The sequence below is a fragment of the Oryctolagus cuniculus genome, chromosome X (assembly GCF_964237555.1).
Source record: "Oryctolagus cuniculus chromosome X, mOryCun1.1, whole genome shotgun sequence".
NCBI classification, from domain to species: domain Eukaryota; kingdom Metazoa; phylum Chordata; class Mammalia; order Lagomorpha; family Leporidae; genus Oryctolagus; species Oryctolagus cuniculus.
In genome coordinates, this window is record NC_091453.1 from 30,708,603 (window position 1) to 30,733,592 (window position 24,990).

Sequence of the window (24,990 nt, forward strand, 5' to 3'; positions counted from 1 at the left end):
ATAGCTTCTTTTAAGATATAATTTTCATCTTTGGTTTCCAATAGTTTGGTCATGATGTAAATTGAGCATCTTGAATCTACATTGATATTTTTTGCATTATTTTTTCAAAAATTTTTTTTTTAAATATTTATTTATTTGAAAGAGTTCCAGAGAGAGTTTGAGCCAGAGAGAGAGAGGTCTTCCATCCCCTGGTTCACTCCCCAAATGACTGCAATAGCCAGAGCTGAGCTGATCCAAAGCCAGGAGCCAGGAGCTTCTTCTGGGTCTCCCATGTAGGTACAGGGACCCAAGGACCTGGGCCATCTTCTGCTTTGCCAGGCCACAGCAGAGAGCTGGATTGGAAGAGGAGCAGCTGGGACTAGAACTGGTGCCCATATGGGATGCCCCGGCGCTTTAGACCAGGACTTTAATCCACTGTGCCACAGTGCTGGCCCAAGATTACTTCCTTAATAAAAGAGAAAATCATATACTACAAGAAAATAACCCAATCAAAAATTAGCACCATTTTCAATGTCTAGCACCTGACACAAAATTCCCAACATGTGAGGAATAAGGAAAATAGAATTCTCCTTCCCAAGACAAGAAGAAAACCAAGAGACCAAATTCAAAATAATAAAGACACTAGAAATGGCAGAAGACTATTTTACAGTACTTACTGTAACTATTCCAACAAATTAAAATATGATCATGAATAATGAAAAGATAGGAAATCTCAACAGAGAACTAAAGAAGCCAAAGGAAACTCTAAAACAATAAAATATGTGAAATAAAATCCAATGAACTAGATTAAATCAAGATAATAAAGGGGGAAGAAATAAACTTTGAAATAGAAATAAAATTATCCAATGTTAGGACCACAGAGAAAAAGAAAAAAATACTCCCAGGGACCTGTGGTATAAAAACAAATTTTCTAACTTAAATCTAATTGGAGCTCCAGATGAGAAAAACAGAATGAATAAATACTTATTTGAGGGGCCAGTGTTGTTGCACAGTGGGTTAAGTGACAGCTTGTTAACACCAGCATCCCTTACAGGATCACTGGTTCAAGTTGTAGCTGCTAGCTTCCACTCCAGCTCCCTGCTACAGCACCTGGGAAAAGCAGTAGAAAATGGCCCAGGTTCTGGACTCTTGTCACCCAAGTGGGAGACCTGGTTGGAGTTCTGGGCTATTCCTGGCTTCAGCCTGGCCCACCATCAGTTATTGCAGCCATGTAGAGAATGAATCAGCAGATGGAAGACACTTCTCCCCAAATCCTGCCACCTCTCAAATAACAACATTACACACATACATACATACATGTATCTTTTTAAAAAAATGTCTGAGAGGCTGGTACTGTGGTGCAGTGGGTTAAAGCCCCAGCCTCCAGTACTGGCATCCCATATGAGCGTTGGTTGCAGTCCTGGGTGCTCCGTAGCGACCATCTGGGTAGTGAACCAGCGGATGGAAGACCTCCCTCTCTGTCTCTACCTCTCTCTGTAACTCTTTCAAAATAAGTAAAAAAAAAAATATATATATATATATATATATATAGAGAGAGAGAGAGAGAGAGAGAGAGAGAGAGACAGGCAGATTTAGAGAGAGAGAGATCTTCCTTTTTCCGTTGGTTCACCCCCCCAAATGGTCGCTACAGCCGGCGCGCTGTGCCGATCCGAAGCCAGGAGCCAGGTGCTTCCTCCTGGTCTCCCATGTGGGTGCAGGGCCCAAGCACCTGGGCCATCCTCCACTGCCTTCCCGGGCCACAGCAGAGAGCTGGACTGGAAGAGGAGCAACCGGGACAGAATCCAGTGCCCCAACCGGGACTAGAACCTGGGGTGCCTTCACTGCAGGTGGAGGATTAGCCAAGTGAGCCACGGTGCTGGCCAATAAAAAATATCTTAAAAAAAAAGAAAATAATCTTTGTTAGACTTGAAATACAAACTTAGTATCTTCTGCCAGTTGCTTACATAGCAATTTTTTATATATATATTTATTTATTTAGCTTAGATGTTCTGTGTCTGTAACTTGCATGCAGGAATCACCAGACTGGTGTGTATTTCCTCCTTTCTGAGATTTTCCTTTATTTAGCAGATTGTGATTTCTTCTGGTTTAAATCTTCTGGTGTTCTGGACCAGAGAAACCACTTTTTCCACCAGTGAACATCACCATGTTTGCTGTGCCTGGCTCCAAATTAATACCTGTGAAAACAGAAAACTACTTCCTGCTTTCCTCTTCTGAGCTTCCCCATCTGTATTGGTTTCCTGTTGCTGCTTTAACAAATAATAACAAATTTAGTAGATAAAACAACACGGATTTTCTAAGAAAATGTCTGGTAATCCACTTTCAACACAGAATGAAAAATTACTATTAGCTGATATGGAGATGTAGCAAAACTTACTAGGCAAACCTGATGTGACGGAGTAGCCAACTGAAGAGGAATTAAAAGTACAGCGAAGGAAGAAAGAAGGTAACTTTATAACTTAGGCAAGCCGGGGAAGATTGTACACTCCATAGTACTGTCAGTGAGAACACAAGGAAGGACCTATGTGAGGGGATATAAATTGCTTGCTGTAACTGCCGCAGGTGTGCCTGCTCATTAGACATTGAATCTTGCAAGATGAATAATAAAGTCTTGCTCTCTGCATGTCTGAGACCGAGTCCATCTCTTGAGTGGAAAGCTGAGGATATTTCCCACAGATTGATTCTCTCAAAATTTTGGAGACCATAGTCCAGAATGAGTCTTATAGGACTAAAATCATAGGTAGGGCTGATTCCTTCCAGAGGTTCTAAGGGGAAAATTTCCTTATGTTAACTGAGTTTGTAGCGGCCAACCTACATTCTTTTTGCTCCTGGCTCTATGCCCCCTTTTGTTGTCCTCATATTGCTTTCTTTGGCCTTTCACTTTCTTGCCTCCCTCTTATGAGCCTACCTGAACGATACAGGATAATTTTCTCTGGAGGGTCCTCAACTTATATGACAATTTCACATCTTCTTTGACCATGTAAATAGTCTAAGGTCTGGAGATTAGGAAATAGACATCTTTTGGGACCATTATTCAGCCTTCCATATCTTCCTACTAGAATTTGCCTGAGTATGTTCTTGAGTACCTTTAGCTAGCTGTTTTATGTACTATGAGCAGAGTTTGTATAAAACTTTTAAATAGGAGGATCTTTCCTGCGTTATCTTGCTTAGCCTTAATTTGAAGCAATACTGTGATAAACATATAATTACTGTTTAGCCTATTTTTGAACTTTATAAAAATCTAATCATTTATAATTAATTTCTATCTTTCAGGAATTCTGGATTAATTCTTGTTGATTATTTCAGTTTGTTTTCATTGTTACATTTCATTGTGTGATTATGCCATGATTTATTCTTTTTATTTTTGAAGGATATTTGGTTTTTGATGGATTTTGGCTATTACAAAAATGCGGGTGTGAATATTTTTGTGGAATTCTTGGTACATACTTTTCTCTTGGGTATGTATGCCCTGGAGTGGAATTGTTGGGTTATTGGATATGTGTGTATTAGCAAGCAGTATACCAAAAGTTTAATGATACTGAGCTCACTTCTTTGGCCTTTTCTTCTTTCCTTTACAGTAATACTGCACTGTCTTCATACCCTGCTAATTGTCTGATACCTGAAAAGAGATTTGAAACAATATTTTCTCTGGCTTTTCCAGTTATACTTGGGGAGAAGAGAAGGTTGGGAATTAAGTTAATTTACCATTGCTACAAATAGAATGCCCCCTGTATTCTTACTTTTAATAAATAAAATGTGTAAAATTTGTTGATGAATACAACAAGGGCGCCAGTTCGAGTCTCAGTTGCTCCATTTCCGATTCAACTCTGCCAATGGCCTGAGAAAGCAGTGGAAGATAGTTCAAGTGCTTGGGTCTCTGCACACATGTGAGAGGACCAGAAGAAGCTCTTGGTTTCAGATTGGCCCAGCTCTGGCTCTTGTGGCCATTTGGCAAGTGAAGCAGTAGATCTCTAGTCTCTCTGTCTTTCCCTCTTTCTGTAACTCTCAAATAAATAAATAAATAAATAAATCTTAAAAGTGTTTCTAATAATAAGGTAATAAGCCCATTATGAAGTACCTAATACATGGAATGTTAATTAGCCACAAGATGAATTTGTGTAGTTTTTTATTTTTGTACAGAATTTTTTTTAAAAGATTTATTTATTTGAAAGTCGGAGTTACACAGAGAGAAGCAGAGAGAGAGAGAGAGGTCTTCCATCAGCTGGTTCACTCCCCAGTTGGATGCAACAGCTAGAGCTGAGCCACTCCGAAGTCAGGAGCCAGGAGCTTCTTCTGGGTCTCCCATGTGGGTGCAGGGGCCCAAGGACCTGGGTCATCTTCTGCTGCCTTCCAAGACCACCAGCAGAGAGCTGGATAGGAAGTGGAGCAGCCAGGACTCAAACTGGCAGTCCACATGGGAAGCTGGCACTGCAGGGGGTGGATTTACCAGCTATGCCACAGCGCCAGCCCCTGCACAGAGTTCTTAACGGGCTATTTGACATCCTCATAGTTGTACAAAGCTGACTTCCCAAACACCAGGAACATAAATTTGAGTTTATTGCTTATCACAGTAAGGGACAACAGCATCTCTGCAAAGTTTTATTGGCATCTTGTAGTGGGAAAGGTAATCACAATTGATTGAGAATTTAAATTTGATTTAAATCAAGTCTCTTAACGTGGGGGACTTTATTGTATAAAAGTCACAATATAGTAGTCTAGAATTGGTTAAACTGCAATGTAAAAAATCTGCGATAAAGAACACAAACTGTTTTTGAGGTATTCCATTGAAGAGTTTTGGTTTCTAAAGTAACAGACAAGCTGTATGCCTGAGCAGAGGACTTAGAAGTAATGTCTGTGAAGACAGGAATAGCAGTGTCTTGTTAATATAGGCTGTCAATTAGTTAGGTATGGTTTAGTTTCTCAGGTCCAGGTAGAGTGTGGGTGTAGATGGTTTCCCAAGGTTCTCTTGGTGTTCATGAACTTATTAATGCTACTAAATTTCACTTAAGCATCAGTACTATTTGTGATTCAGTTATTAATGATTGTTTACCCAGTGGATATGCTTAGTGGTGATGAGATCCCATTCATGACTGTGGTTTTTTTTTTTTTTTTTAAATATAATTTTCTATTTTCATGATTTGGTCAAATTTTGTGTGATTTACACCTGCACTGGATCATAAATTGAAGAATCTAAATATAGGATTGATTGTTGAATTGTGATTGAAATAATTGTCTCCTCTGATTTTTTAGTTGCACTCATCTCTTCAAATACTTTCTCCCCAGTTAGGAATTACTAGAAGCCCTCAGTTCTTAATAAGGTTTTTTTTTTTTTTTAAAGATTCATTTATTTATTTGAAAGGTAGAGTTACAGACAGAGAAGGAAGACAGATCTTCCATTCACTGTTTGACTCTGCAAATGGCCACAATGGTCAGGACTGGGCCAGGCCAAAGCTAGGAGTCAGGAGCTTCATCTGTGCCTCACACATGGGTACAGGGACTTGGATATTTGGGCCATCTTCCACTGCTTTCCCAGGTTCGCTAGTAGGGAGCTGAATTGGAACAGGAACGGCTAGGAGGCAAAGCAGCACCCATATGGGATGCTGGCTTTGCAGGTGGAAGCATCACCCATTATACCAGAATGCTGGTCCCAAGCTCTCAGTTCTTCTGAAATTCTTGCAAATTACAAAATCTGGAATTTTGTAGAATTGAGAGGATTATTATTTTCTTTTTTGAGGGGTTTCAGAAAGGTAATGGTACATTCACCATCTTACATAATATTCCTGGTGGTGTTTTGGCTGGGCTCCCAAAGGTGACACATTCAGATTTCTGTAGGGATAATGTGGTGGGTTACATTAAGTGAGTGAGTAGGTAAGGAAAGACTTCTTTATTGGTTCATGTCCGGTTTCTCCTACCCAAAGGAATTCAAAATGAATGAGTAGATATTGTTGATCTGTAATCCATAATTTATATCTCCATCTTTTAAATGTTTCAAGGCCAAATAATTTTTATATAATTCAGATTTTAAATTTCTTGACATCATATACTACTTTCTCTTTTCTAGTTCAGTATAGAGGTGACATTGTCATTTGTGAAAAGGTGATTATTTACCAGTACTCTTATCACTGTTAATGATTGTAATAAATACATTTTACTTATTTTTTAACTTTTATTTAACAAATATAAGTTTCCAAAGTACAGCTTATGGATTACAGTGGCTTTTTCCCTCCGATAACTTCCCTCCCACCCGCAACCCCCCCGTCTCCCGCTCCCTCTCCCATTCCATTCACATCGATTCATTTTCAATTATCTAATAAATACATTTAATACAAGCTAATATCAAAGAAATTTAATAATTTTTCCCATGTGCCATGTAGAAATAGTAAAATAATTTATGAATGACAGCAAAAAATAAACTCACTCATGAGTCAGAAGAAATTAAAAATTGCTATTGTGGTTTATGCTATTAAGTAGATAGATAGTAATTAATTATATGTACATTGTTGGTGCTGATATGTATTTCATTAGACAATTAGAAGTAAGGATATAAAATGTGAAGTACTAGTGCTGATGACTTTTGTATAGTTTCTTATAGTTTGTAAGATCTATTTATAATTCTAAATTTTAAAAGACTCCTTTTCCTTGTTATTGCCCCACTTGAGTTTGACAAGAAAGAAAACATTTTGAATTGTGGTGTTAATGCGTATCTGAATAGAGCCATTGATTAAATGTTACTGCAATTTTGAAAGAAAGCAGGTTTTTTTTTTTCAGTTTAAGAAATAATACAGGGCATGTAATTTTGGGGGGCACATTGATGTATTTGTGGATATAGGTGATCAGCTAATTAATCAACCTAAACCCTATTTTTATAATGGCTTTGATAGAATTGTGCTAAAATTTAATTTGGAACATTGAAGAAAACTTACCAATAAATATATATCCATATAAATATAAATATCATGGGAGTTAATATCACTGCTGAAGGGGATTGGGTATTTCAAGAATTCAATGCTTTTAGAGATTATTTACATTTTTTAGGTATACCAGTTGTATAGGAGTCTTATCCTTAAAAGCAGTTCACTGAAAAGGTAGAAATAATATTATTTTCTTGTCAGATTCAATGCATGCCTGAAAATAATAATGCTGTATTTCTCACCAGCTCTGAAATTTATGCTAGCTTTTTAGGAAAAAACTAAGTGGAGCTAATTAGCAAAATTTTCTTTCATAGGATTTTTTTTTTGGTTAACATTGTACTAATGTGTGGGATTACGGGTTAATATCAGATAAGGGAAAAGGTGTTGAATAGAAATTTAGTATAATGGAAAAACGCATATTTCTCCTAACTCACATTCATGTTTTGAATTTAGAAATACATTGAATATTCAAATATCAGTCTTGAAGTGCTTTATAGTATAAAAATATTTGGAATTTGAAGGGAAGACAGAATTGATATTAATATGTCAACAAGCTTAACGCTTAAATTAACCTGAAGGAAAAGAACCTCAGATTTTGTGCTTGGAAAGTCGGAGGAGACCAAGAATGAGAAGTTTTAAAGAATATATAGGGAAAGAGCAGTATATTTGTGAAGAAGGGTTATGTTCTTTTTAAATTTTGCAGTTCTAGAAACAATGCAAGGGAACTTCAAAAAGTTCATGGAAAATTTGCAGTCTCCCAATTTTATTTTTCCATGAACTTTGAAGCCCCTACATATGTCTTAGAAATCTATATCTGTCCCTTTATTTTATGATGTAGACAGTCTATTTTCAGATGGTTAAGGAAGCCTCCAGGTCATTAGAAATAGGTGATGGATAGACTAGTGGAATCTGTGCTCATCTTCTGACTTTTCTATGACTTTTTCTATTCTGCTATTTATGGCAACCACTAACTGGCTTTTACATTTTTTAACAAGAACTTTGTTGGTATTACAGAGCCTTTGAGTAAGACAACTCCTGCTCTGCAGTGTTTCTGTGAGGGAGACAAGCATAGTAAGTTTTTGGTAGGGTATAGAGGTGTTGGAGAGTGAAGGAAGACTTGTGTGTCTTTGTGTAAGAGATATGAGATGATCTGAGTGGGGATTAGGAAAGGCTCCAACAGAGAAGATGAAACTTTTTTTTTTTTTGACAGGCAGAGTGGACAGTGAGAGAGAGAGAGATAGAGACAAAGGTCTTCCTTTGCCGTTGGTTCACCCTCCAATGGCCGCCGCAGTTGGCGCGCTGCTGCCGGCGCACCGCACTGATCCGATGGCAGGAGCCAGGTACTCATCCTGGTCTCCCATGGGGTGCAGGGCCCAAGCACTTGGGCCATCCTCCACTGCACTCCCTGGCCACAGCAGAGAGCTGGCCTGGAAGAGGGGCAACCGGGACAGAATCCGGCGCCCCGACCGGGACTAGAACCTGGTGTGCCGGCGCCGCAAGGCGGAGGATTAGCCTAGTGAGCCGCGGCGCCGGCCGAGAAGATGAAACTTGAGAGAAGGATTCATGAGAATTTAACAGAGAAGAGACCGCAAAAGTCTTTCATAGAGGAGAACTGAGTCAGTACGTGGAAATAGAATACATGCTTAGGGGGTCTTTCAAGTTCTTTGTCTAAAAGTAGAGGTCCACAACTGTTTTTGTTAAAGGACAAAATAGCAAATGTTTTAGGTTTCGTGAGTCAAGAAGCAGGCTTAGCTATCTTGTAGTTAATAAGGTAATCATTTGTATAAAAAAACCAGGTTTAGCTCCCAGGTTTTAAGAAAGAATTTAGCTGGCCATAGTCTGGAACTCCAATTGAATCTTGCACTTGGGGGCAGGGTCCCAAGTACTTGGACCATCTTGCACCACCTTCTCAGGTGCATTAGCAGGCAACTCGATCAGAAATATAGCAGCTGGGACTCATGGTATGCAGACATTGCAGGCAGCACCTTAATTCATTGCATCACAATAAATAAGATAATTGAGTATAAAAATTTAAAAACCTGGGTTTCTGTGTTGTGGAATGGCCATAGGTTGAAGACCCAACTACTCCACTTCTGATCCAGCTCCCTGCTAATAATGTGCCTGGGAAAGCAGCAGAAGATTGGCCCAAGTTTTTAGGCTCCTTGCACCCACTGGGGTGTCCTGGGGGAAGCTCTGGCTTCCAGCCACAGCCATTTGGGGAATGAAGCAGTGGATGGAAGAAGTCTCTCTGTCTCCTCTCTCTGTAACTCTGCCTTTCAAATAAATAAAAGATAAATCTTTAAAAGAAAACTGGTCAACTTACAGGCTAATATCTTTAATCAATGAAGTTTTATGATTTTTCCATAAAGTAATAAATCATAATATATTTTGTATGTCTTATACTTTTATTGATATTATACATGTAGTTCATTTTATTTCTTTTTTTTTTTTTGCTACTATGTAAAATTGCAGCTATGTCTATATGTTAAATTTATCAAACAACTTCACTAACTTGGAAAATTTGACTACATAACTTCAGATTTTTCTAAGTAGTCTATCCTACCTTTGTGATTAATGATGATTTTGTTCTTTTATGAAAGTTTATCATTACAAAAACTGTTGCTTGAATATTTGGTAAAATTGACTTGTTAAACTCTGGATTTAATATATTTCTTTGTAGGATGATGTTACAGTATAATTTTATTTATTATCAGTTAATTGCTGTTTTTTTTAATGGTGTATCTACCACATTTGTCTATAGTCATACATATCTGTAGTTAGATCCTCAGTTTTATTTCTGTTATTTTTGCCTTCTCTTTTCTCCTTGCTTTAATTAAAGGTTGTTAATCTTGCTACTTATTTCAAAGAACAACATTTCAACATTGATAATCTCTAAAGTTTTTAACTCATTTTAAATACCAGTTTCCTGCTAGAGGCATACACCCCCTTCCTCACTTTTTCTTTTCTTTTTTTTCTTTGACCACCAGAAATCCATTGCTTTTTTTTAATATTCACTGTTGATGTGGTATATGGTTATGATCAAATATATAATGCACCTTTATGTTGTTCTCAAGCTATTCGTCTCTTCTTCCCTCATCTAGAACCCACTGATCTTTTGATTCCCAGTAGTTTTGCTTTTCCAGAAAAAAATTACAGTGGGAATCAAACAGTATGTGTCTTTTCATATTGATTTCTTTTACTCAATAGTATGCATTTACATATCTTTTCATTATATGGTAGCTTATTTCTTTTTAGCACTGAACATTCCATTCCCCTGATGTGCCACATTTATCCATCCACATACTTAAGCTCTTCTGGTTTCTTCCAAGTTTTGGCAATGATGAATAAATACGCTATAAACATATGTATAAGTTTTTTGTGTTTACAAAGATTTTCAGTTTCTTTGACAATGATAAGAAGATGTCTAGTTTTGTAAAAAGTTCTGAATTGTTTTCCTAAGAAGCTGTACCATTTTGTAACTGCACCAGCAATGAATAAGAGTACTCTGTATCATATCCTCATCAGCATTTGATGTTTTTGGTGTTCTGAATTTTTACTTTCAGTTTTTCCTCTTTTGTTATATATATAGTAGTCATCCCTCCTTATCTGTGGGTGATTGGTTCCAGAACTGTCCATGGATACCAAACCCACAGATGCCCAAGTTCCTTGTGTAAAATGGTATAGTATTTGCATATAACTTGCACATAGTTTTGGATATATTTTAAACAATCTATAGAGATTTTATATAAACAATTCTTTAAATGTATTCTTCTTGGAGTCTATTCTAGAACCATATGTTAGAATTTAGGTGTCTCATTTAGCAGGATCTCCCTTTACCTCCATTCCTTTTATTTTGTTTTAATTTTGTTATGGTTTAAAGGCACCAACTCAGTTGTCATACAGAAAGTCTCATTTTCTGGCTCTGCTTTAGTGTTTTCTTTTGGTATTATTTAGATTATATCTCCAAACCTCCTATATTTCTTGTGCTCAACAGTGAACCGTCAACCATTTGCTTAATGATTTTTAAGGCCTTCCTTATTTTCATCAGATCTCACAAAAATTATTTTATACACTTTCCTCTTTACATATGTATTTTCCTTCCTGGGAAAATTTCAAGGTGAATTATAGATAACATGCTATCATATTTCTTTTTTAAAAAAAGATTTATTTATTTACTCAAAAGTCAGAGTTACACAGAGAGAGAGAGGCAGAGAGAGAGAGACAGAGAGAGCGAGAGCGAGCGAGCTCGATCTTCCATCTGATGGTTCACTCCCCAGTTGGCCGCAATGGCCCGGAGCTTCTTCCAGGTCTCCCATGCAGGTGCAGGGGCATAAGGACTCGGGCCATCTTCTGCTGCTTTCCCAGGCCATAGCAGAGAGCTGGATCGGAAGTGGAACAGCCGGGTCTCGAACCAGTGCCCATATGGGATGCTGGCACCCATGTGGGATGCTGGCGCTTCAGGCCAGGGCATTAACCCATTGTACCACGGCGCTGGCCCCTCATATTTCTTAATACTCTGCATATCTTTGGATATCAGAATTAGAATGATTTAGAAGAATTGTGCTCTGCACTTAGGCTGTCTTAATGAATTTCTCTTGCATTTTCTTTTTATGTGTAAAAAGTGAAATGTGATAAAAATTTATTTCACTAATTTTCAAATCATTTTAAGTGCTAATTACAAGTGTAGTCAGCTTAATTGGAATTTTTTTCCTAAATGGTACATAAAATAAGATACTTACATTTGAAGAAGTCTTAGATTCAATGATACTGTAATTATAAAACCTAAATTTTTTTTGTATAAAACTTGTTTCTTGTTCCTCTAATTTTTTTTGGTTATTTTTTCTTGGTTATTGTTTATTTTCTCATATACTGCATTTCCACTGATACCCTTCATCAGAGCTATGTTCAAAAAGGACTTCTTTGTTCTTTTAAAATAGAACTCTTGTCACTACATATCCTCTCTGCTTCTAGCTTTACTGGATGCTTTTGAAAAGTTAGTGTTTTACCTTTTTGAAGCCGTTACATCACTTTTGAATTCTTGTAAGAGATCCACTCTTTGCCTTTCCCTCCTTCACTTTGTGTTTAAGATTACATATGATTTAGCTTTCTGCATCAAGAGAATATCTTGTACTAGAAAATCTTCAGATACCACTTCTCAATTATTGCGTGTGTCCCATTTCATTTACAGTCATGCATTGTTTAAGGATATGTATGTGTCTTAGTGATTCCATCATTTTGTGACCATCATAGACTGTACCTACACAAAGCTCAGATGGTTGTGCCAGTACTTGGTTATATTATCTTATTTTTTTTTAAGATTTATTTATTGGAAAGGCAGAGAGAGAGGTTTTCCATCTGCTGGTTCACTCCCCATATGGCTGCAATGGCTAGAGCATGCAGAAGCAGGTGCCCAAGGACTTGGGGCCATTTTCCACTGCTTTCCCAGGCCATAGCAGAGAGCTGACTCAGAAGTGGAACAACCAGGACTTGAACTGGCACCCATATAGGATGCCAGCACTGGCTTTACCTGCTATATCCCAGCGCTGGCCCCAGCTATATAATCTTAAAGGACTACCACTTCATATTTTCTCTCTTGTTCTCTGAAATGTTATGTGGCACATAACTTTACTAAGAAAGAACTCCCAGGTGTTGGGATTTTTGTGGGAAATCTTGGGGCAAAACTCTGTATATTATGCCTAATTTGTCTCCTGTTCTACGTGGTTGTTGGGAAACGAAAGATTTAGGTCCCACAGTATTATATTGATTTTTGGTATTTGCTTATGGTTTTGTATTTCTCCTTTTTAGAGTTTTCGGCCTTTTTCCTTTTGTTGCTAGTTCAGCCATTCATTTGTAAAGATAGGTTTAAAATATTTCATCTCACTTTTTTTTTTTAAAGATTTATTTATTTATTTGAAATTCAGAGTTACACAGAGAGCGGAGAGGCAGAGGGAGAGAGAGGGAGGTCTTCCATCCACTGGTTCACTCTGCAATTGGCAGCAATGGCCGGAGCTGCGCTGATCCGAAGCCAGAAGCCAGGAGCTTGTTCTGGGTCTTGTACGTGGGCACAGGGGCCCAAGGACTTGGGCCATCTTGTACTGCTTTCCCAGGCCATAGCAGAGAGCTGGACTGGAAGTGGAGCAGCCAGGTCTTGAACAGGCGTCCATATGGGATGCTGGCGCTTCAGGCCAGGACGTTAACCTGCTGCGCCACAGCGCAAGCCCCTCATCTCACATTTTTACTAGGTTTTACATCAGGAGGATTTTCTAGTGTATTTTGTTTGTCGTTGGCCTGTTTTTGGAAGTGAAATACACTAGAGTCTTTTAGTGTTACACTCTTAAGAAATGAAAATGTTGGGCTGCTTTTGAAAATTCTTCAATTTATTTGTGCTTTAAATATAATCACTTATCTCAATGACTGGAACTGTGTCAGATCACCAGGTTTTTCTCACTGAAAGTAGCTAGGAAAAAAGTTTTTATCAGTGAACCAATAGTGTCTTCCATGACATTTCATATTTAAGAAAGTTTGGCAGGGGAGGGTTTAATGTAAGGTTACCAACTTTGTATTTATTTTATCTTTTTTTTTTTTTTTAAAAAAGATTTATTTATTTATTTGAAAGGCAGAGTTACGAGAGAGAGGGAGAGACAGAGAGAGGTCTTAAATCTGCTGGATCTGGGCTGATCCGAAGCCAGGACCCAGGAGTTTCTTCCAGGTCTCCCACACGGTTGCAGGATTTGGATTGAGGTGGGATTACAGTAATACTCCCTTATCCACAGTTTTGTGTTTTGTGGTTTCAGTTTCCCATCTTAAAATACTAAATGGGAAATTCCAGAAATAATCAGTTCAAAGCTTTAAATTGTGCAATGATCTAAGCATGATGAAATCTCACTTTGTCCCTTTTCATCCCACGGAGGATGTGAATTAGTTTTTTTGTTCTGTGTATCCATGCTGCGTACTGTTCCTGCCTGTTGGCTCCTTAGTAATTGTCTTGTTTATCAGAATATTATATTACAGTGCTTCAAGGATTCCTTATTTTACTTAATAGTAGTAATGGCCCCAAAGTGGAAGAGTAGTAATGTTGGGAATTTGAATATGCCAAAGAGAAGCTGTAAAGTGCTTCCTTTACTTAAAAATGTGAAAGTTCTCCACTTAAAGAAGAGGAAAAAAAATATGTATAGTGAGTTTGCTAAGATCTGTGGTAAGAGTGAATCGTCTGTTTATGAAATGAAGAAGGAAAAATTCATGGTGGTCTTGCTGTCATATCCAAAACTGCAAAAGTTAAAAACAACAGTGTGTGATAAATTATTGGTTAAGATGGAAAAGGCATGGGGCCGGCACTGTGGCACAGTGTGTTAAGGCCCTGGCCTGGGGTGCCAGCCTCTCCCATATGGGCTCCGGTCCTGGTCCCGGCTGCTCCACTTCTGATCCAGCTCTCTGCTGTGGCCTGGAATAGTAGTGGAGGATGGCCCAAGTCCTTGGGCCCCTGCACCTGCGTTGGGGATCTGGAGGAGGCTCCTGGCTACTGGGTTCAGACCGTTCCAGCAGTCTGGGGAGTGAACCAGCAGGTGGAGGACCTCTCTCTCTGTCTCACCTCTCTGTGTAACTTTGTCTTTCAAATAAATAAAATAAATCTTTAAAAAAAAAGAAAAGAAAAGGCATTAGATTTTTTGAGTGGGAAGCATGAGCAGAAAAAAATGTGTGAGCTGGCTTCTTGGTCTTGTGGGTAAAGCCCCTGCCTGGGATGCTTGGCTACTCCACTTCCTATCCAGCTCCCTGCCAACACAATGGCCCAACTCCTTGGGCCCTTGCACCCATGTGGGAGACCAGGTGGAAGCTCCTGAATCCTGGCTTCAGCCTGGCCCAGCCCTGGTTGTTGTGGCCATTTTGAGAGTGAACCAAGGATGGTGGAAGATCTCTCTCTGTATCTCCCTTTCTGTCTGTCTTTGTAACTGCCTTTCAAATAAATAAAATAAATCTTTAAAGAAAAAAGGAAAATGTATTCTGATTGTCAGCAACATGTTGCACCAGAAAACATTGATTCTCTGTGAAGTCTTCAAGATGTCTCCTGCAATGAGTGACATAAACCTATATCCTGCAACTTTAGGGATAATTATGCAGATTCAGAAATAGGCTTGGACTGAAAAATGTAAAATTTACTGAAGAGGCTACATCTGCCAATGAAAAAACTGCTGTTAGATTTCTGGCAGAGTTGAAGCAGCTGATTAAGGAGAAAAGATACCATCTAAAACAAATCTTCAGTTGAAGCGAAACCAGGCTCTTTTAGTACAAAGAAAATACCTAATAGAGCTTACATTCATGAACATGAGGAGGAGGAGGCATTGGGGCATAAAACATGGAAGGACTGATTAACTGTGTTACTACAGTTTCAGTATTCCTAATCCCAAAATTTGAACCTTGAAATTCTGCCCAATCTGAAACTCTGTGTGGTGTTATGACAACACACGAAGAAACTTACACATCTGACCTCATATGATAAGTGGTAGTGAAAAATGCAGCTGAACTAAAAATGTTGTATAAAATTGACTTCAGGCCATGTGTAAAAGGAGTATATGAAACATACATGAATTCTGTGTTTAATCTTGGGTCCCATCCCCAAGATATTAAGTGTATGCATATATTCCCAAAATCCAAAAGGGGGGAAGGAAAAAAAAATTGAAGTCTGAAGCACTTCTGGTCTCCAAAATTTTGCTTAAGGGATCCTAAACCTGTATGTGGTAGCATTTCAGGGAATATGATAAGCCCAGATATAGTGCACAGGGTTAAGAAATCCATGTGCTTTTAAGAGCAAAAATTAGTGTTTTTTTTTTTTTTTAAGATTTATTTATTTTTTTTTGGGGGGGTGTTCTTCCATACTCTGGTTCATTTCCCAAATGGCCGCAACAGTAGGAGCTGAGCTGATCCAAAGCCAGGAGCCAGGAGCTTATTCCAGGTCTCCCATAGTGGGGAAAGGGCTCAAGGACTTAGGCCATCTTCCACTGCCTTCACAGACCATAGCAGAGAGCTGGATCAGAAGTAGATCAGCCAGGGCTCACTATGCTACAGCGCCGGCCCCAAAAGTTAGATTTTAAAAAAAAAAAAAAAAAAAAAAAAAAATTTTTTTTTTTTGACAGGCAGAGTGGACAGTGAGAGAGAGAGACAGAGAGAAAGGTCTTCCTTTGCCGTTGGTTCACCCTCCAATGGCCGGCGCGCTGCGGCTGGCGCACCGCGCTGATCCGATGGCAGGAGCCAGGAGCCAGGTGCTTTTCCTGGTCTCCCATGGGGTGCAGGGCCCAAGCACCTGGGCCATCCTCCACTGCACTCCCTGGCCACAGCAGAGAGCTGGCCTGGAAGAGGGGCAACCAGGACAGAATCCGGCGCCCCGACCGGGACTAGAACCCGGTGTGCCTAGAACCCGGTGTGCCGGCACCGCAAGGCGGAGGATTAGCCTAGTGAGCCGCGGCGCCGGCCAAAAGTTAGATTTTGAGGGAGAGGAAACACATTCATGTTACTTTTATTACAGTATATTCAAATTGTCATATTTTGTTATTGTTAATCTTCTACCGTGCCTAATTTATAAATTAAACTTTATGTATAAATGTGTAAGAAAAAACTGTGGGACCAGTGCTGTGGCTCAGTAGGTTAATCCTCTGTCTGTGGCGCCAACATCCCATATGGTCGTCGGTTCTAGTCCCGGTTGCTCCTCTTCCAGTCCAGCTCTCTGCTGTGGCCTGGGAGGGCAGTGGAGGATAGCCCAAGTGCTTGGGCCCTGCACCCATGTGGGATACTGGGAAGAAGCACCTGGCTCCTGGCTTCAGATTGGCGCAGCTCCAGCCATTGTGGCCATTTGGAGAGTGAATCAACGGAAGGAAGACCTTTTTCTCTGTCTCTCCCTCCTACTGTTTGTAATTCAACTCTCAAATAAATAAAATCTTTAAAAAAAAAAACAAAACAGTATATGGAGGGTTTGGTACTGTTTGAGGTTTCAGGCTCACAGTGCGGGTGTTGGAATGTATCCCTTATGGAAAGATTAGGATTACTGTATATTTTATCAATAGTATATTTCGCGGAAAACTGCTCCCTTAACTTTGCACCAGTTAAAGATTGTCTACATCAGATCTAAACTCATTTCCATATCAGTTCCTTTGCTCAGGTCATCCATCCTTTTGCACAGACCTGTGTTTCTCAAGGGATACTATTAGTGTTATGGGTGAAGTAGAATATTGATAATTTTAGAAGAATGCATGTATTTCACTGCATATAGAAATTTACACACTTGTGCAACTTAGAACCTCTGGTTCAGATTTCTTGTTTCGCCTTTCCTAATCTTTGAGATGTAGTACCCAAACACTGTACTTTCTCTTTTCTGAGTCCTTATTATGCTCCATTAAGTCTTAACATGTTTATAGCTTGGAGTATACTGTTAGGCATTTAGTTTAATAATGTTTTGTCATTAGATTGTGAACTCATTGAGGATATTGTCTGTTTTGTTCACTACTGTATGTGGGTGAGGAGAAATAACCCTTTCCTTCTAGTCAGGTTCATTGGCTGGGCTCCCTCAAATAAAAGATGAACAAGAGAAAGGCAACCCTAGTTGTCTGCATAGCAGGATAAGCTGCCACTTGGGACAGCTTCTTCCCATATTGGAGTGCCTGGTTTCAAACCCCATAGGAGTCATCTGTTGCTGATTGAAGTAACTTGGATCCTGCTACTTTTTTTTTTTTTTTTTTTTTTTTTTTTTTGACAGGCAGAGTTAGACAGTGAGAGAGAGAGACAGAGAGAAAGGTCTTCCTTTTCCGTTGGGTCACCCCCCAATGGCCGCTGCGCTGATCCGAAGCCAGGAGCCAGGTGCTTCTCTTGGTTTCCCATGTGGGTACAGGGCCCAAGGACTTGGGCCATCCTCCACTGCCTTCCTGGGCCACAGCAGAGAGCTGGACTGGAAGAGGAGCAACTAGGACAGAATCCGGTGCCCCGACTGGGACTAGAACCTGGGGTGCCAGCTCCACAGGTGGAGGATTAGCCTATTGAGCCACGGCGCCGGCCATGGATCCTGCCACTTTTGTTTTAAGATTTTTATTTATTTGAAAATCAGAATTACATAGACGGAGAGAGAGAGAGAAAGGGATCTTCCACCAATTTGGGGTTCACTCTCCATATAGCTGCAATGGTCAGGCTGGGCCAGAGCCAGGAGCTTCATCTGGGTCTCCCAAGTAGGTACAGGGCCCAAGAAGTTGGGCATCTTCTTCTGCTTTCCCAGGATCTGAAAAGCAGATGGGAATAAAACCGATGTCCATACAGGATGCTTGGAACTGCAGAAAGTGACTTAACCCGCCATACCACAGCGCTGGCCTCTCTGCCAACCACTTGGGAGACCAAGATTAACTTCCTGGCTCCTCACTTCAGTTTGGCCCAGTCTGCTGTGGGTATTTGGGGAGTGAACCAACAGAAGGAAGTTCTCTGTATGCCTTTCAAATAAATTAATAAAGTTTTTGAAAACCCTGGAAATGCACACAAGTTTATTTAATACAGGAGAGCTTTCACAATGAAATAACTGTCTGAAGAAATACTTTAACCTGAATGGTTTTATGCTAAGCTTGTTGAGCAGAGGAAATTTGCGAATGAATGTGATAGGATAAAGGATAACTGGGAGAAACTTAAGCAAGGTCTGTTTTTGCGGGTTTTCTCTGTGTCCCTTGATTTTCAGAGATACAGGGAAGGCAACTTTCATAAGGGTCTTATGACCTGCTTCAGGGAAGAAGCAGGGGGAAGGTCAGAGAATCCTTGCACTTGGTATTTGTCAAATTCTGTAAACTTAAATACTCAGTATGAAGAAATGCCCTATTTTGGGATAGTATGTTCTATCTTCCCAATGCCTATAACTCTGTTATGACTCATAGTAGATGCTCAGTAAATGTTTTAATCACTTTTTGCTGTTAAGGAAAAATGAGGGTGTGTTCCTTGCGTAGACAAAGATCATGCCATAAGCTTATTCCATGTCACTCAAGGGAAGAGAACTCACAGGCTTAAATATTGAGTGATTTTGATTTTGTAAACCTGTGAACATCTATCTGGAAGCATATTGTGCTAGGTGCTAATAAAGGATACATGTAGACCATTTACACCATTAGCACTCTGTGTGACGTTTTTGATTGATGAGATAGTTTAGTCAATAGACAAATAACAAAAATACAGTAGTTAGAGATTGGAAAGATCCCCTCTGATTTGTAGTGGGACAAGTAGCAGTGCTTCCCTTCAATAAGGGATATAATATATAGGGAGGAGAGGCTGGGTTAACATTTCCTAGAAGGAGAAGGTTGAAATATAACTGGATTGAAGAACCTGGGAGAATATAGGGTGTGTACTGGCTCAGTAAGCCCAGATTTCTACCATATCCCAGATCTCTTTCTCTGGGCTAAATTGGTAAAAGGTTATATCTGTGGTTATTCAAGCCTTGTTCCCTTCCCCTTCATATCTTGCTTCAAATCTTGACTTTCTAAGTGGAAACTTCATGACTCTAAATTAATTACTCCTGCAGTCTGAATATCTCTGCTCTCCCTCCTTCTTGAGATCAAAAGAAGTGTATTTTATTTAGTTTGGCTTGTTCAACTTTGGGTATTGTCCCTGGCACTTAGTCAATGGCTCAGCTTATTTCAGAGGGTGGGATAGTAATGAATGAGCCTGATTAAAAACAGTTCCAACTAAATCTTTAAAAATTTCAAATGGATATTGACTGAGACCTCTGTGACTCCCTGAAATTGTGAAAATCCCTGTAACATGTAATTTCTTGTTCAGAAAATTGGGAGTAATGAGGACTTAATGAAATTAAATTACCATATTCATTACGTTTTACAATATACTTACATATTTTTCCCTTTTTTTTTTTCCCCCTGCACCAAAGGTTATTTTGAAAGGCAGAGTTACAGAGAGGCAGAGGCAGAGGCAGAGAGAGAGAGAGATAGAGAGAGAGAGAGAGAGAGAGAGAGAGAGATCTGTCTTCCATCTACTGGCTCACTCCCCAAATGGCTGCAATGGCTGGAGGTGGGCTGATCCGAAGCCAGGAGTCAGGAGCTTCTTCTGGGTTTCCTACATGGGTGCAGGGGCCCAAGCACTTGGGCCATCTTCTGCTTCTTTCCCAGGCCACAGCAGAGAGTCAGGACTTGAACTTGTGCCCATATGGGATGCCGGCGCCATAGGCGGTGGCTTTACCCACTATGCTATACCGCTGGCGCCTACTGAAATATTCTTCACTGTTATTAGAAAAGTTCTTAGAATCTAAAGGAAATGCTCAATTTAGTTCTAGCATGATGTATTCCCAGCTTGTTTATATTTTGGATTTTAAACATCACTGATTGTTTTTCTCAAATCAGTGACTGACAGAAGCTGTGGGGATAAGAACCTTAGTTCACTAACACTTACAGAAAGATAACACTGCTTCCCAGAGATCCCCAGCAAGTTTGAATCCCGGTTGCCCATAGTCACAGTTTCATAGTGCATTCTTTATCGGCTTCCTTTCCTTTCCTACCATACTTCACTTCGTTCCCTTACACGTGGTTTCTTGGGTAACTTCCCATTTCTGCTAAAACCTTTGTCTCGGGGTCTACTACTCAGAAAGTGCAGCCCAAGAAAGGAAGGCAAGAAACACTTTAATAATTAAATATTTTTGACATTTTAGAATTTGGAGCCATTTGTAATTTAGAATTTTAGAGGAATTTGTCCACAAGAATTAGTGTGAAATCTTTACCTTTTTTTTGGATAGGGAAGACTTACTAAAACAGATTTGCATAGTTATTGGAAACATGCACTAGATGATACTCAAATATTTGCCCTGTGTACGAAAAGGGAATTGGTAACTAGTTCATTTTTGATGGCCAGAGGTCAAAAATGAGTCAGGATAGATGTTGGCATCTCTTTTATTCTGTAAAGGGATTTAGTGATGGTTAAAGCCCCAAATGTAAACATCTAGATGATGTTTTGACATGTAAGTTTTTATTATTAAAATTCGTTCTTGGTTTAGATTGTGCATTTCTCTTGAAGAAAAATTTTTTTTTTTTTTTGACAGAGTGGACAGTGAGAGAGACAGAGAGAAAGGTCTTCCTTTGCCGTTGGTTCACCCTCCAATGGCCGCCGCGGCTGGCGCACTGCGGCCGGCTCACCGCGCTGATCCGATGGCAGGAGCCAGGTGCTTCTCCTGGTCTCCCATGGGGTGCAGGGCCCAAGCACTTGGGCCATCCTCCACTGCACTCCCTGGCCACAGCAGAGAGCTGGCCTGGAAGAGGGGCAACCAGGACAGAATCCGGCGCCCCGACCGGGACTAGAACCCAGTGTGCCGGCGCCGCAAGACGGAGGATTAGCCTAGTGAGCCGTGGCGCCGGCCTTCTCTTGAATTTTAAGTGCTTTCCTGACAATAATGAACATAAAGCTAAATCCATTTGAAGAAGTAGAAGGAACCAGAGAAAAAAGTAGCTGCAATGAAAAGAGAAAATGATAGTATAGTTTGAGCCTTTTCTTATCCCTTTAGAATAGATTGTTATTTTATTTCTGGCCATAGAATTCTGCTGGTAAGTTTATTTCAGGGCCATTTTGATTAAATGGAAACCAGAATAGTTTTCAAGTTGATTGGATTCTATGCTTATCTGCTAACTCATCCCTCTTACTTTGGTGTTTTAAAAATATAGGGGCTGGCATTGTGACACAGTGGATTAAGCTATAGTTTGGGATGCCTGCATCCCATGTTGGAGTAGTGAGGGCTACTTCTTGTCCACTCCAGCTTCCTGCTAGTGCATTCTGGCAAGGAGATGATGGCTGCAATGCTTGGGCAACTGGCTTCTACCTTGCCCAGCCCTGGTTGTTATGGGCATTTGAGGAGTGAATCAGATGATGGAAGATCTGTCTCTGTCACTCTGCCTTTCCAGTAAATGGAAATAACTTTTTTTTTTAAAGGTAAAACAAAGAGAAACTCAAGTTTACTTTGAAATATGATTGTAATGATAAGAGAATTTTAAGAACCTCTAAAGCATCTTGAATATAGTATTTTTATAATAATATCATATGCATTAGACACAAATGCCTTTCCTAAAAGTATGGTTTTTCTCCCTTCCTTTACAGAATGCTGCCTTTTTATATGGTCTTGGTTTGGTCTACTTCCATTACAATGCATTTCAATGGTAAGTTGACATAAAACTAATAACTCCAGTTATTTCCAGTAAATGGCATTTGTTGGTTAGCTTTTACTTGATTGTATATGCATGTATATGTAGTAAATAGAAAATATTTTAGCGTTAGTAAGCCTACATTATATGTAATCTTTTGAAATGGTTTGATTGTTCTATCAGAGATTTTGACCCACCTTAGATTAGGAGTTGTGGGTGTTCCCTAAAGAATCTATATAAGGTTCTTAAAAGAGACTGATAAAAAAGCTTTTTGATGTTTTTCAGTTATTCCTTATGGAATAGTGGTCTTTAGATTATTTGAACTGAGGAATGCTTGGGTAAATGATCTATATAAGGATTAGTACTCATAGGTTTACTTTTACAGATTAATAGATACTTCCCTTTTCCACACACTGGTTAGCCTTTCCAATTTCTAGTAACTAGGCATTAGATTATAAACTCTGAGTTCTCTCTACTATAAAATAAGAATAATGGTACCCCTTTACCAGTTGCATATTAAATATGATAGTAATATATAAAATTTTACAAGCTTTAAGATGACTCTACTATTATGACCTTTGCCCCATGTTTTTTTGTTTGTTTGTTTGTTTGTTTACCAGATAGGATAATAGCATGCTGTGGAAAGAACATAGAATTTAAAGTGTAAGATTGGTATTTGGTCATAGCATTGATATTTAATTTGATCTTAGATGTAAAAAGTTATTTAATTCGTTTCCTCATTTCTTTTTAAAAATTTAAACTGAAGTTGCAGTATAAGCACATGCTTTTATTTCACAGGGTTTTGATGCTCACAATATACATTTTGTGACTTGTAAAGCTCTATGTAGACATTTTTAATTTGAAGCATATTTGAGTTTGTCATAATCCCTTCTGTGTTCAAGAATCTTAAGCTGAGTGAATGATTTGAGAATCCAAAGGAAAGTGATTGAGTGTTTGGCCAAAGGTTACAAGTTTGTTATATACCTGTTGGCTACCTTGAATATTTATCACAAATTTTTTACATATATATTGGCAGTGATTTGATAGGGTTTCCTAGTTATGCAATTTTATAGCTGGATTGCTTTTTCCAAGCATGCTTTTTCTTTCTTCTTTTTGGCTTTTTCCTGCTATGCTTTTTCTTTCCTCTTTTGGCTTTTGCTCATATTTGGAAGCACTGCATTGTTAGAGAACACCTGTGTGTGTAATGGAGTATTACAAGAATTTAGATCATTGAATTTTTCTGTAAACTTTATAAAGGCTATAATTGATCTTTGTAAAGAAGCTTTGTAATTTTTCTCTTAAATTACCCTTTTCTTGTCAGCTATCCTTAATTAAGCCTCCTATCTTCATGTCCAGTGTATCCTATTTAAAAACAAGGCTGGATCCAGACTGGTTTAAAATCTTTGTTTCTTGAAGATCCTACTCATAGAATTGAAAATTCTAAAATTTTAGAGCTGGAAGTGGTCTTAGAAATAATTTTGTTTTTTCCCTTTAATTTTGTCAATGGAGAAAGCAAGATATGTGTTTAAATCAGTATTACCTAACTCTGTAGTTAGTGGCAGAAGTGAGCTTATGCTTGATCCAACCCCTCCCCCCTGAATTTTTTTTTCCTGTTGTACTTTGTTTCCAAATTTTAAGATTGATTTTTTTGCAAGATTTCTATTTATTTAATTCAGAGTTAGATTTGCAGACAGAGAGGGAGAGACAGAAAGGTCTTCCATCCGCTGATTCATTCCCTAAATGGCCACAAGGGCTGCAGCTGGGCCCATTTGTAGCCAGGAGCTTCCTTGGGGTCTCTCATGTGGGTGCAGGGGCCCAAGCACTTGGGCCATCTTCCACTGCTTTTCCAGGCCATAGTAGAGAGCTGAATTGGAAGAGAAGCTTGCACACAAACTAGTGTCCATATGGGATGCTGGCGCCACAGGCAGATCCTCAGCCTACTATGCCATAGTGCCTGCCCCAGGTGGTTCTAGTTAATTATTTATTTGAGAGGCAGAGTTACAGAGAAGGAGAGACAGAACTGTCTTCCATCTGCTGGTTCATTCCCCAAATGACCACAACAGCTGGAGCAGGGCCGATCCGAAGCCATGATCCTGCTAGGAGCTTTTTCTGGGTGTCCCACGTGGGTGAAGGGGCACATGCACTTGGGCCATCTTACACCGCTCTCTCAGGCACATTAGCAGGGAGCTGAATCAGAAAAGGAGCAACCGGTACACAAACTGGTGCCCATATGGGATGCTGGTGCCACAGGCATAGGCTTAGCCTCCTAAGCCACAGGGCTGGCTCAGCAAGTGGTTATTTTTTAATCTATGTTTGTAATTGTTCTCCTGAGCATATTGATACAGTGTTTATGGCTGGCCATCTAGAAGTAATTTAGGTAAAATCCAAGCAAGGAACTCTACTGTTTAGGAAATAGATATATGAATATATACCTCATACCAGTTGGGTTCCATATACCTGTGGTAACTTATGAACCTCCCTATAGATTGAAGAAGATAATGATGTAAAAGTAGTACTTATATGAAGCTGTTGTCAGTTTGAGACTTGATTGCTTTAGTGAGTATATAATCATGTTAAGTTTGGGAGCTTGTAACTGTTTAAGGTTATTATATCTTTTGATTCTTTATATGCATATGATTTTTTATATTCTTCAGTTGACCTAAGAAATGAAACTGAATGATAATAAGGACGATGCAGTGTTGGAATTAATAAGTGTCCTTTGCTCTATTGATCTTGTCCTGGTCACTACCATTCTCTTATGTATTGAATTTTAGTTCTAAAATAACATATCTCACACCTTGTCTATGAATTCACTTTGGCTATGTGTTTTCTCTCTTGCTAATCAAATGTTCTCTCTCAGACTGTCCTCACTTTTTGCTTTAGCTTATGTTGCTATCTTTTGAAAAGCCACAAAATTAGAAAGCATGGGATATTTGCTT

General features: G+C 39.2%; 1 protein-coding gene across 10 annotated transcripts in view; it reads left to right on the forward strand.

Moving 5' to 3' along the window:
• Nucleotides 1-24,990, forward strand: part of KDM6A (lysine demethylase 6A) — a 194,012-nt gene that overhangs the window by 79,890 nt on the left and 89,132 nt on the right. For all 10 annotated transcript variants that reach the window (XM_070066975.1, XM_070066976.1, XM_051827032.2 and 7 more), the window contains exon 5: nucleotides 22,008-22,066. In XM_070066975.1, coding sequence (XP_069923076.1) covers nucleotides 22,064-22,066 — 3 coding nt within the window. In that variant the 5' untranslated portion in view covers nucleotides 22,008-22,063. The remainder of the gene's footprint in view (nucleotides 1-22,007; nucleotides 22,067-24,990) is intronic.